Source organism: Etheostoma cragini, chromosome 22 (assembly GCF_013103735.1).
Source record: "Etheostoma cragini isolate CJK2018 chromosome 22, CSU_Ecrag_1.0, whole genome shotgun sequence".
Lineage (NCBI taxonomy): Eukaryota > Metazoa > Chordata > Actinopteri > Perciformes > Percidae > Etheostoma > Etheostoma cragini.
In genome coordinates this window covers 2,131,906-2,143,862 of record NC_048428.1, presented here as the reverse complement: position 1 = coordinate 2,143,862, position 11,957 = coordinate 2,131,906, and the positions used below count along the sequence as shown (strand labels likewise).

General features: G+C 41.7%; 1 protein-coding gene across 9 annotated transcripts in view; it reads right to left on the bottom strand.

Moving 5' to 3' along the window:
- Positions 1 to 2,751: 2,751 nt before the first annotated feature.
- Positions 2,752 to 11,957, bottom strand: part of pfkpa (phosphofructokinase, platelet a) — a 26,821-nt gene continuing 17,615 nt past the window's right edge. For 2 of the 9 annotated variants that reach the window (XM_034861936.1, XM_034861937.1), the window contains exons 15-23: positions 11,497 to 11,584; positions 10,580 to 10,732; positions 8,135 to 8,299; positions 7,574 to 7,635; positions 7,123 to 7,234; positions 6,208 to 6,307; positions 5,878 to 5,883; positions 3,900 to 4,005; positions 2,752 to 3,560 (exon numbers count right to left, since the gene is read on the bottom strand). In XM_034861936.1, coding sequence (XP_034717827.1) covers positions 3,404 to 3,560; positions 3,900 to 4,005; positions 5,878 to 5,883; positions 6,208 to 6,307; positions 7,123 to 7,234; positions 7,574 to 7,635; positions 8,135 to 8,299; positions 10,580 to 10,732; positions 11,497 to 11,584 — 949 coding nt within the window. In that variant the 3' untranslated portion in view covers positions 2,752 to 3,403. Of the gene's footprint in view, positions 3,561 to 3,899; positions 4,006 to 5,877; positions 5,884 to 6,202; positions 6,308 to 7,122; positions 7,235 to 7,573; positions 7,636 to 8,134; positions 8,300 to 9,229; positions 9,383 to 10,579; positions 10,733 to 11,496; positions 11,585 to 11,957 lie in introns of all 9 variants that reach the window. The other 7 variants (XM_034861933.1, XM_034861935.1, XM_034861939.1 and 4 more) reach the window with 4 other exon arrangements.

Here is an 11,957-nt window from a genome sequence, read left to right as displayed (position 1 = left end):
GGGGGGGGGCAAGCCACAACCACACCACACCCACGCCAGCAACCATGCAATTTTTGCCAACTCTGACCATTTGTCACACCCGAAACGAGTAAATAAAGACACGAGCGGCTTCCGTCCGAAGAATAACAGCCGATATGACGCGGAGAGAGTTTCATTAGTGTGCAAACGCCATTCTTTAGATCTGTCTGATCTCAATGAAGTGTGAGAGTGAGGGGAAAGAAAGGAAGAGGGGGGAAATTGCCTTTTCATGTAGATTTCACTAATCGCTTCCCTAACAAAATACGGCCGACTTGTGCTAATAAGTAAGTTAGGGCTCAGTGGACAGATGGAGTGAAACAGCACACAGGCTAATGGAATTGAGGGCTTTCCATGCCTCCATGGGTGTCCTAATTGTCAAAGGGAGAGTCTCGTATGAGCGTTGTCGCCACTCGCCTGCTGGATTGTGGGAAGTCTAAATTGGAGTGCGACTCACTGGGCTTGTCTTAAGCCAGAGCTGCTCCCGTGCGTGCGAGCTGGATCCAATTCCTTATCTAATGTGTGGAAACAAGTCCTGCGAGTCCCCCGTGTGTATTTGGGAACCAGCTCCAGCAGAAGTATACATTTCCGATGCAGCCAGTAGGAACTGCAGCAGTCTTCTACCAAAAATCCATAACTTCTGCTGTTCTGTGCTTTTTCATCCTGCGCTCTCTCCTGGAATGTATAATGTGCTCATTTATTTTTTTGCATGGATTTATTTACTCATAAATATTCATTCTGAATGTCATATATGTGAGTCATTTGAAGAAATAGAAGAAAGAAAATAGCTTTTTCAATCTCAGCCAGCCAGGATGTATTGGCTGTGGTTGCTATTGTTATCACAATATACCTTTTTTATTTTTTTAATAGTAATCTTATTTTGGCTTTGCTGCTCTTCACTTGTTATTACAGCACTAAAAGAAATCCCAGCCACTGTGGTTCATTAGAGGGGAAATTGCTCGGTACGGGACTCCACAAGAGAGAGAGAGAGAGTGTGCTTTTAATCTAAAAAAGGTCAATGGACGCCAGCTATTTTTGAGATTCACTGCAGGCTTATAATTGGGGCCTTGTCTGAAGACGATGTGGAATTAAATGAAGACAAAGTTACCGAGCGTGTGGCTGGCCTTTGATGAGAATCAGGGAGTGAGGACCCTTCATTTGCAACCTTTAACCAGTCCAATAAGATCAGATTCGCATGCAATTCTAGGAGAAAAATAAGTAAGGGGAAGAAATGAAATGGTAATTAGTATTGATTACCTATGCGCCTGTGACCCCGCGGTCACCTCGTGCATTCTTAAATCAACTCAAATTATTGGATATACTAATTTCATGGTCAGAGAGCAGTAGCCAGCCACATGGCAATGTTTCCACAATGAAGCATGTGCCCATTGGGCACTGAGGAAATTATAGCTATGGAAGCATCTTTTTGGCGTGGGTGGGAGGCTGAATCCACCATGCTGGTTTAAGTTAGGGATGATAATTATTCTAGGAGGGTCCGTGGGGAGTAAAGGTGATTCAGGTAGCTCTTTCTTCAAATTACATTTCACGTCACCGCGCTGTCGCTAAGCAATGGCCTCAGCCTGGCCATATATGCATGTAATTACTCGCAATTAAAACCGAAAGAAATGCCATTTAGTTGGGGAAAAGCAGCCCAATTACGTGCTTACACAATTAATACACCCATGGGAAATTGAAAATTTTCTTTAAAAATGATAAGATTAATTCCTAATTATGGCCGCAAATGCAGTCACACAAGGCCTCGCACACTTAATCTGCTCTAGTAATAATAAGCCACCATGTAGTGGAAGTGTGAAGAGCAGAAGTGGACAGCGACTGATGGAGGGAATCTGTGTCATAATGCACCCGGTGAACCCGGCCTCAGCCGGGTGCCAGTGCTCTGCCGCCACCTGCTGGTGCACTCTGGGACTCCTTTTGAATCTTGTTCGACATAATTGGTCAACTCTGTGGTAGAGGCATTGTCTAGACCTTTTTTTTAATCAAGAGACCACAAAATGCTTCTGTTTTTTCGGTTTCCACTTTTCATCCCTGACATCTCTGGAGTTATTGGAGAGGAGAGACATATTGGACTTTTTTTTTTTTTCTTTTTCTCTTCAGCATTCCAGTCCCTAACCGGATCAGGAACAGCACAGTGTTCTGATATGATAATTAATGGATTAATTTTTATTTGCGGTCTTTATATATTTTTTTTCCCGATTTGAATGCTCAACAGAGCACCACTAAGGAGCTTTTTTTTAAATAAAAACCCACCAACATGGCTGATTTAATGAAAATTGGCTGCTGGATGCAGACATGCTGAATGATACATACAATCTCAACAAACAACGCTGTTCTCATGAGTCTCTTTGTTAACAGTCACTTTAAACAAAAGAAGCCCCCCAAATAAAAATTAAAAAAGCAATTTTTGTTGTCTAAGCTTTGGTGAAACCCTAAGAATTTGGGAATGTATTCTAATTCTAGCAAAGATCCAAATGTTTCAACAAATATCGCAGGCTGAATTTTTGGAAAATGTGTGTCAAATCAGGCCCAAGTTGTCTAGTATATTGCCATTAGACAGAATGGTGCAGCCATAAAAACATGGAGTCATGCGTTTCAATATTTCATGCTGTGAAAATCATATAACTCAAGTGAAGAGCTGGAAAGAATGTGATAAAGAACAGAGTAAAATGTGTTTAAATATATGTGGAGGAGTTAAGTCAATAAATCCAGAGACACTAATAGGGTCCACTTTTCAAGTGGGATTTTTATTCTGTGGGAAACATTAGTCTCTTACAGTACACATAGAACTTGTTGATGCATTAGGACAGACAGACAGATGCAGTACAGCAGTGCCTACTGTTAATAAAATATCCATATTTACGAGCAAAATAAGAAACGATGTTAAAAAGATAAATATTAGCTTCAGTGTAAAGCACAGCACGCACTTCTCTTGACTTGCAGCAGTAGAACTGGATTGCGTCAGTCTCTAATAAATAAGCTGAACTTTCCACTGGTTCTAGGCAGATACACACGCTGGTTTTTCCAGCCGATTCAGTGTCTATTCTCTGAGTTTCAGAGCCTGCCTAAGCAACTGGACACAGAGAGTGCAATTTTAAAACAGCGGGGACATTAAACATCCAGGGCAACAAGGGCACACAGCTGTGTGGATGTGTGCCAGAGCATGGGGGTGTTTGCTATTAGGGGCACTGCAGAGGATAGGTCACTGTTCATGAGTTTGTCAAGACAAAACAGAGTGGAGTGACACACACAGGAAATGAACACAGTATGTAACCCAACAGAGATGGCTGCTGATTACCGGAGCTCTTTTACTACACACTGACTCCTCACAGACATTTAGTCTTGCATACAGACTGCATTCTGTGTTAGGCCTTCACATGGCTACTGAAGCGTCGGACTCTTTAGGCCGGTTGCGTACGACGTGCTCCAGCTGTCCGGAGTCGGACACGTCGAAGGTTGTCTTGTACTTGGCGAGGATCTTCATCAGGGGACGCAGCTTCAACCACCACTGCTCCTTAGGGATCCTGTGACTGCAGGCAGGCGAGAAAATATCATATTTACAGTATATCCATAGAATAGGGAGCAGGTTGATATGTGATACAAGAGTGGCTTTAACCCTCGTGTTGTCTTCCCGTTGATGCTTTTCATCGATGCTTTTAACTTTTTTTCAACACTTGACGCTTTTTTCACTTTTGACATTTTCAACACTACTTAACACTAACTCGTTAACTTTAGTTTCACAGTCATTTTTTTAATTTATGGTCAATAAACCTCATTTATAGGAAATTATACCTAATGTTTGAAAGAAAGAAAGCGAAAGAAAGCGAAATTGCCAGAGGAAATTGGAGTGTGAGTAGTGTGATACGTACACAAAGTCGGTCTCGTCCTTGAGTTGAACAACGGGCTGGAAGACCAGAGCCCTGCGACGCATCCCCAGCAGACAGCAGGACTCCTCGGTGTTGGCAAAGACTCGGCCTGCAGGGAAACACGGGAGCAGTCAGAGGAGGAAACACAGGAACGTACCTGTACCTTGTCTGGGTGCAGATAGACGTTGGGCAGTGGGTATGAGAGGTTCTATAGCGGGATGAAAGCAGCTCTGCGTGGATCTACAGGGGGAGAAAGCAACTGAGGCAACATCAAGCATCATAGGCAGACAAGAACATGTGGGGTAAAGCAGGACAATGGTTCCATTATTGATCCAGCTCACACTAGTTCCCAGTCGTACAATTTCAGATGACTTAGGAACTGGAAATAGAGTAGCATGGTGGCTAATGCTAAATCTGTGAGACTTTGGGTCCTATCTTGCACCTGGCGCAGCGCAAAGCCCGACCAAAGTGTCTTTTCTATTTTACGACTGACGCAGTTGGAGAGCTGGGCAATATATCGATATTATATCAGGATTGTGGTAGACTAGATATTGTCTTAGATTTTAGGTATCGTAATTTGGCATAATTGTTGGTTGCTGGTTTTAAAGGCTGCATTACAGTAAAGTGATGTCGTTTTAGATTAGATTAACTTTATTGTCATTACACAGGTACAAGGCAACGAACTGCGGTTTAGGTCTAACCAAAAGTGCAACAGCAGTAAGTGCAGGATATACAATGGTTCCATAATTGTAGGACATGGATAAGTACTGAATAAATATAGAAATGAATACTATTATAAACAGAATTTTCTGAACTTACCAGACTGTTTTTTATCAAAAATCTCATTTTGTGAAAGCACCAATAGTCAACCCTACGCTATCTTAGTTTGCGGTATCAATATCAAGGTAATTGGTCAAAAATATTGTGATATTTTCTCCATGTTGCCCAGCCTGATGCAGTTGTTAATTTCCAGTCCAGATCCTGCGTTGTTTAAATGAAAAATGCACCGGCGTCCATCTTTGGCCCATGGGTGTGCTGGTCTTACAGGGAGGTGTGTTCAGGTGCATTCTGGGCGTATTGCTATCTTGAGTCAGCGGGGAGTGGACACATCATTGACCAACAAGAACCTGGATCTTAAGTCAATAAAGCAGCATTTCATAATTTTAACAGCAAATTAGTAAAATGCGCCTAGGCTTATGCACAGTGCTTGCACACTATGCAGCAGCACACAAAAATGCAAAAGATTAAAAATAAAAATATTACAATGTGAAATAGAATTATATGATTAGCTTGCCTGCTTTCACTTCATGCACAATCAGATCAGTTTCTTCTCCTGAACATCGCTCCTTCCTGTTTAGCAAATCCACCGTATCGTATTGACAATCCGCCAAGATACAAACACGCCTGGCTGTTAAAGGTAATGAGAGAGGACCTCTGATTGGCTGTTAAAGGTAATGGGAGAGGACTTCTGATTGGCTGTTAAAGGTAATGGGAGAGGACCTCTGATTGGCTGTTAAAGGAAATGGGAGAGGACCTCTGATTGGCTTTTAAAGGGAATGGGAGAGGACCTCTGATTGGTTGTTAAAGGGAATGGGAGAGGACCTCTGATTGGTTGTTAAAGGGAATGGGAGAGGACCTCTGATTGGTTGATTGCATGTTAGGACCAGAACACACCTCTGATTAATGAAGACACTAAGCACAACCCTTTAGCACCACGCGCCTGGCACATGGAGCCTTTTTCTCCGTTAAACTAGCAAAAGAGGATTCGTACGCGCCCTAAACACACCTGCGCGAGGCGCTTAGATCATTAAAATAAGACCTGAAGACAGTAGCAACGCTAACCAGTCTTAGCTGTACCCCACAAGTGCCTAGACCGCCTGAGGGGATCATAATATGACAGAATAATCACAAACACAACAGGGAGGCACATGGAGCTAAAGATGGAGGATGGTCATGGAGCCAGCAAAAAAAAAAGATTTACCTTCGTCTTATGTCATCCATGTGTATGGGAAATAGACATAAAAAACAAAAGAGGAGTTTTAACTTTAATTGTAGCCTTTATACACATGCAGTGTGCTTATAAGTCAAACTACAGTAGAATCACACATTACTCACAGTAGTTAGTGACGTTCTAATTAAATAGTTATTATGATGGGTGAATATGATCAATACATGATTTCCTTTCAGAGGACAGAAATACATCAATATGTCAGACAGTGACTCCATGACAGAAGGGTCACGCCTCTACAGCGAGGACGGATTCACTACCACACATGGTCTCACTAATACTGAAGTGGAGCATTAACCTTACCGTGTCTGAATGTCTCCAGCAGCTTTTTGCTAATCCACTGCATCGCCTTGGCAGAGATCTTGGTCCCAAAGTTACGGTCGAACGGGGACGGTGCCCCCCCCTTTTAAAACAATCAAAATGTTTCATTTCATCGCATTTTTTAACCCCAAAAAACATGAGGATGAAAACAACCATACATTTGATGTTTAGTCCATATATGCTGTGTATTGAATAATTATAAGGGAAAATTAATTCCTGTATTGAATTTGTGATTGTTTGGCTAAAGATTTCTATTTCTTTCTATCTACCTTGCTGACGCAGCCACTAAGCTTTATGCAAATGATTGGGTAACCCCAAAAGGTCTTAAAGTCTTACATGTGACTTGTTGAAACCTGTAGAAACCCAGTATTCATCAAATATATAAGACCAGATTCAAACCCAGAGCCACCAGGACACCCGCCAAATTTCTTTTTCAATCATATATAACGTTTTTATTATTTGCGCTATGTATTCTGGAACCAAATGTACTTTCATTTTTCCTGAAACCCATTACTTGCTGCAGGCACAACCCACTTCCCCTTGAAGATCATCAAAGTTCAGTTTGATCCAGTTTTATCTGCTCTTATCTCAAGACACACAAAGCCAAAATACAACAAAGCCCATCCATGTCAAATGAAGATCTGCATATTTATGATACAAATATAGAAATGTGTTATTAAATCTTTCTTTAGTCTGAATGAATTGTTACCCCTGATACAGCAACAGAAAGGAAATACACCCAGTTAGTCAGTAAATTGTTTGGTTGTTGTACATTATAGGGTTTGGTCTCTAGACCTATTCTATCAGTAAAGTGTTTTGAGATAATTTCTGTCGTGATTTGACACTATAAATAAAATTGAATTGAATTTAAATAAGAACCAGTGTGGCTGTGCCTACCTGCTGCATGTGTCCCAGCACATTCTTCCTGGAGTCAAACACTCCCCTCCCTTCTTCGGAGTACAGCTGGTAGATAAAGTCGGTAGTGTAGTTTTCATTACAGTTCTCATTCCTACACACACACACACACACACACACACACACACACACACACACACACACAGAGTTATTGGTCAGATGTCTGAGTCTACATAGACATTGTTCTTTCCTCACTGAGATCATGTCAAAGTGACAACAAGATGTCAGCTGTTTTAAGTGTTGACATCAACGTTGCTTCTGTTTACTATACAAGCAGCTTAAGATCAAGTGCTGAGGACAGGAAATACTGGATCATAGAAATGTATATATGCAGCAGCAGTACACCAGTTATGTGTCTGAATCCCATAATTACTAAGTGGCTCAGCCTTAAAATTAGCTGTGACTGTCTGGACTGCTGGAATCATCATGTTACCTGAGGACCAGTCCTCTTTGAATGCTGGTCTTCATTTTCTCAGTCAAATGTTCAACATTGGCCTGTAGGAATAAATAGGAAATGTGAGTGACCAGTAGATGGCATTGTACTGCTGTGGCCATCCCACAATTAGTCTAAAGGCTTCTTGTATATGAAGTGAGTGTGAGTGGGCATTCACACAGCCTACGTCGGCCGTCAGACGGTGCAGCAAAAACACAGGTCTCTCCATTCATTTTGAATGTCTGATTGTAGCAGCAATTACTCCGTGAAATAAAGCTGCCGTCAAGTGCAATCGGAAACAAACAATTTGACGGAAATTGTGAAATATTAAGTCTACTTGTGCTACATTGGGGGGTTTAAAGAAAACAACAGGATGTCACACAAATAGGCAGTCTCTGTGACACTCCCACACCACCGCACAACGCTGCAATTTCCAGATCACTATTTTGGCCTGAATGGGGCCTTAGGGAGTGAATGCCATGACGGAGAGTTGAGAAATTAAAGATGAGGCAGTCAATGTTGAGGTGCATGTGTGCATGTTACTAAGACATGATGTGTTACCTGCAAGTCTCTGATGTCAAATGGCTCCTCGTAGATGTAGGCAGCATCGGCTCCAGCAGCCAGGCCGCCTACGCTGGCCAGGTAGCCGCAGTAGCCTCCCATGGTCTCGATGATGAACACGCGTCTCTTGGTCCCACTGGCCGACTGCTTGATGCGGTCACAAGTCTGACACATGCATATGAGCTCACAATGTCAGTACACATGATGTGATTATTACAAGCTTAGCATTATGAAACTGTTAATATGTGAGATATCTCCAGATAAATGTTGTGTTTAACTTATCAAAGTGCCAAAAAGTCAAACCAGCAAGGTCAGAAGTGTGATGATTAGTCATGTTCTGAAAAATACATTCCACATAGAAATACAACAGCAAGACACTAGTTTCAAGGCCAGCATGCTTATTTTTCAATCTGGATAAAAGTCAACTTGCTACGCAATTCAGGCGTTTTCAGGCTAAAATGCTGCTTTGCCAGTTACACTGGAGTCCTGCATAAGGATGAGAGAGCACGTCAAATGGTAAACTTCACATATTTAAAATGCAAATGTTTGGTTGGAACACTTGGTTAGAATTGTATTTATAGATGTATACTATCTTTTCTATTTGATTTGACATTAAAACGTTACTTTAATAGTCCAATGCTGTTGCAGATGCTACAACAATGTTAAAGGTGCACTCCACTGATTCAGCATTACACATAATGTTTAGGGACCCACAAAAGACGGATCAAGGCAGCTGAGGCCGAGATATTCTGACCTAGAATGGGACTGGACCAAAATTTCCCATAGTGCAACTTGAAAGCATATTTCATTAGACCCTCCTTGCCTTCAGTGTTTGGGTTAAGGTTAATCCTGAGGTAAGAACTACAGTTAGGCTAAGATGTGAGCTAGGATAAAGTTAGGTTAAGATACAGAGAAATCTATAGATTCATGCAACACTTAACTGCACATCTGCTTTTGGAAGCTGACAGTTTGCTGAGTATAAGCACTGGACCGTTGACTCCACTGATACGTGATATTATGTGTCATTTTCATCCTCTGTGAATTAGCATTTTAAACAAAGCGGTCAATGTTGTTGGGGCGGTTTGTCTGCCTTACCTCCACGATGGCATTGAGGGCCGTGTCTGCCCCGATACTGAGATCTGTGCCCGGTACATTGTTACTTATGGTGGCAGGCAGCATACACATCGGGATGCAAAGCTCCTCATAGGCAGAGCGAGCCTCATACAGCTGCAGCAGACTCTCAAAGGCCTGAAGCGGCAGTATATGAACACGCGTTAGAGCCACTAAAGGCTGGCCACTGAGAGAGAGGTGAATCTCTCTCAGTTTACAGGAGTGTATCCTGTCATTCCGGCTCTTTCCGTGTGATAGTGGCAACGGCTTCCCTTTGGCAAAAAGGATGGAGGGACAGAAATGTGGACTGAGAGATAAAGAAGAAAGTGAAGAAGGGAAAACAAAGAGAATGGAAGGACAGGACATTGAAAGGACAAAATGTAGATGAAGGCGATGGAACAGATAGAACAGAGGGAAGAAAGACAGCAGTCTGTGTGTTTGTGATTCAGCAGCACAAAGCCGTGACACCGCATAGGACAACCATATGACGGCCACGTCTGCTGTGGACGGTTATCTGCAGGCAAGACGAGCACCGATCGAGTCTGCATACACAGGAGGATGAATAAGATGGTAGCAAAGGTTCGGAGATGTCATCCTGTTTATATTTGCGCTGGTTCTTTAGTTCATTTGAGTTACCATGATGCTTTAAACAAAAACAGCAAGAGCAATGTTGGGTAGTTTTATTACTTTTATATATGCTTTGCATAAATATCCTCAAATTGATGCAACGTTACTAAAATTATAAAGTTTGTATAGAAGCTTCATTATCAATAAAAGCGGATAGATGCAATACAGTGCATGTTAACAGGGTGTTAGTTTGTGCTCTGTAGCTGTATGTGAGAGCTAGCTAGACATCATGTTAACCACTCATCTTGATGTTAATGATGTAGGAGGACACACACACACAGACAGGGAGAGCAGAGCAAACATGGCGGCCACGACTCTCGTGCACCCCACAGCATGCCCGCATGTTGTCACTCACCTGACAGGGAAGGGAGGGGCGGTACTCTGACGCTTGGTTTTACCTTTACCAGTCAGGCCTCACAGTACAGACGTGACTCTATTTGTCTGTCTTGCTGAGTTGCTGATGTTTTAGTTTTAGTCCAGATGTGGCTAACAGGTGCAATGTTCACAAAATTTTCTCAAAATAATTCACTGACTGGTAAAATAACTGAGTAAGCATTTTTTCCTTATCTGAAACATGATTGGCTGGCTGCCTACGTGAGCATGAGCAAGTTTGATTGTTTCTCTGCTTGTGTGCAAGTGTGTGTGGTTTCTATCTGTCTGGCTGTTACTGTGAGTTCATCTGTACTGGTTGCCAGCCCCATCACTTACATTAGTGATGGCGTTCAGAGCTGTGTCAGCGCCAATGCTGAGGTCTGAGCCCGGCACATTGTTGGAGACAGTGGCTGGGACCATGACCATGGGCACACAGAACTCGTCAAATTTCCCGCGCGCCGTTAACAATTCCAGCAGTGACAGGAAGCCCTGCAGGGCAGAGCCAAGCACTTTAGTGTCTCCAAGGGTGGCTGGCAGGTTGGTTTGGTTGAGAGGTGCTACTGGCCACAAGGAGGGGAAGGACAGGGTGCCAAGGGGAGGAGCCAGGTCTATCACAACGGAAAGCAGCGAAACAGACAGGTACCACTCCACATACTCTAAACATTATCTCTGTCACACATACACACATCCATACATATACATTTACTTGCATATTTCACAGGAAAATAAAGCTGATGAGCATTTAAATGGGATTGCATGAAATGGCTGAATAAAAAAGCAGGAGCTTCCTGTTATATTTCAGTTACAGTGTGTGTTGCTTTACTTTCATTTCAATAATTCAAATGCCCCACATTTAGAATCCTACTTTCTCTCTATTTTAGAGAAATGACAATCAACAGTGAACCAAGAAATTATTTTGACGCATGATTATGTAGATGACTATGTAAGGAGCCATATGGTGGTGTGTTAACATAAAATGGGATAAGACTGATGGAAAAATCAACATTACAGTGTTCACTGTCATATACTGTACATATAGACATCTGGCAATATAAATAGTAATGCTTCCAAAGTTTGTCGTTTTTAAGTGTATGAGCATTGTGACAATGTTGCTGAATATGAAATATAGCATTAGCGCTCCTGTCGTGAATTTTCAAATGTCTAAGAGCTTCCAAGCTTATGGAAAGTAAAAATGACAATATATCCTCGTATTACATATTAGCTAGCAGGGACAAAAAAAGCTTTAAACATACCTCAAATCCACCAACAATTAGGAGTGCATTAATATTGTGCTTTCGCATCTGCTCAGCAATTTTGTCAATATGCTTTGCAGGAAGTGTTCTGTAGGAAAGAAAAGAGCAAAGTTGTTATTTTTTTTATATGAACCAGAGGTGATTTCAGCTTCCACCTAAAATGTCAAAAAAAAGTAATGGTCAAATATGTACTATTGTGTTAACATTTTATTGACTAAAAATGCATTTAGAAATAGTTCATCTATGACTCGAGTTTGTTCACTGATGACACAGCTGATTTCCTTTTGAACAATGCTGTGTTTACTAAACACCAACTGACAAAAGTTATAAATATTATACTTTCAAAGCCAAAATCTGTACCTGAGCCTACAGCAGTATTGATATCTGAGTTTACAGTACTCCACCACTCCAAGGAATGACATTTTATATATATATATGTATATGTGTGTGTATATATATAT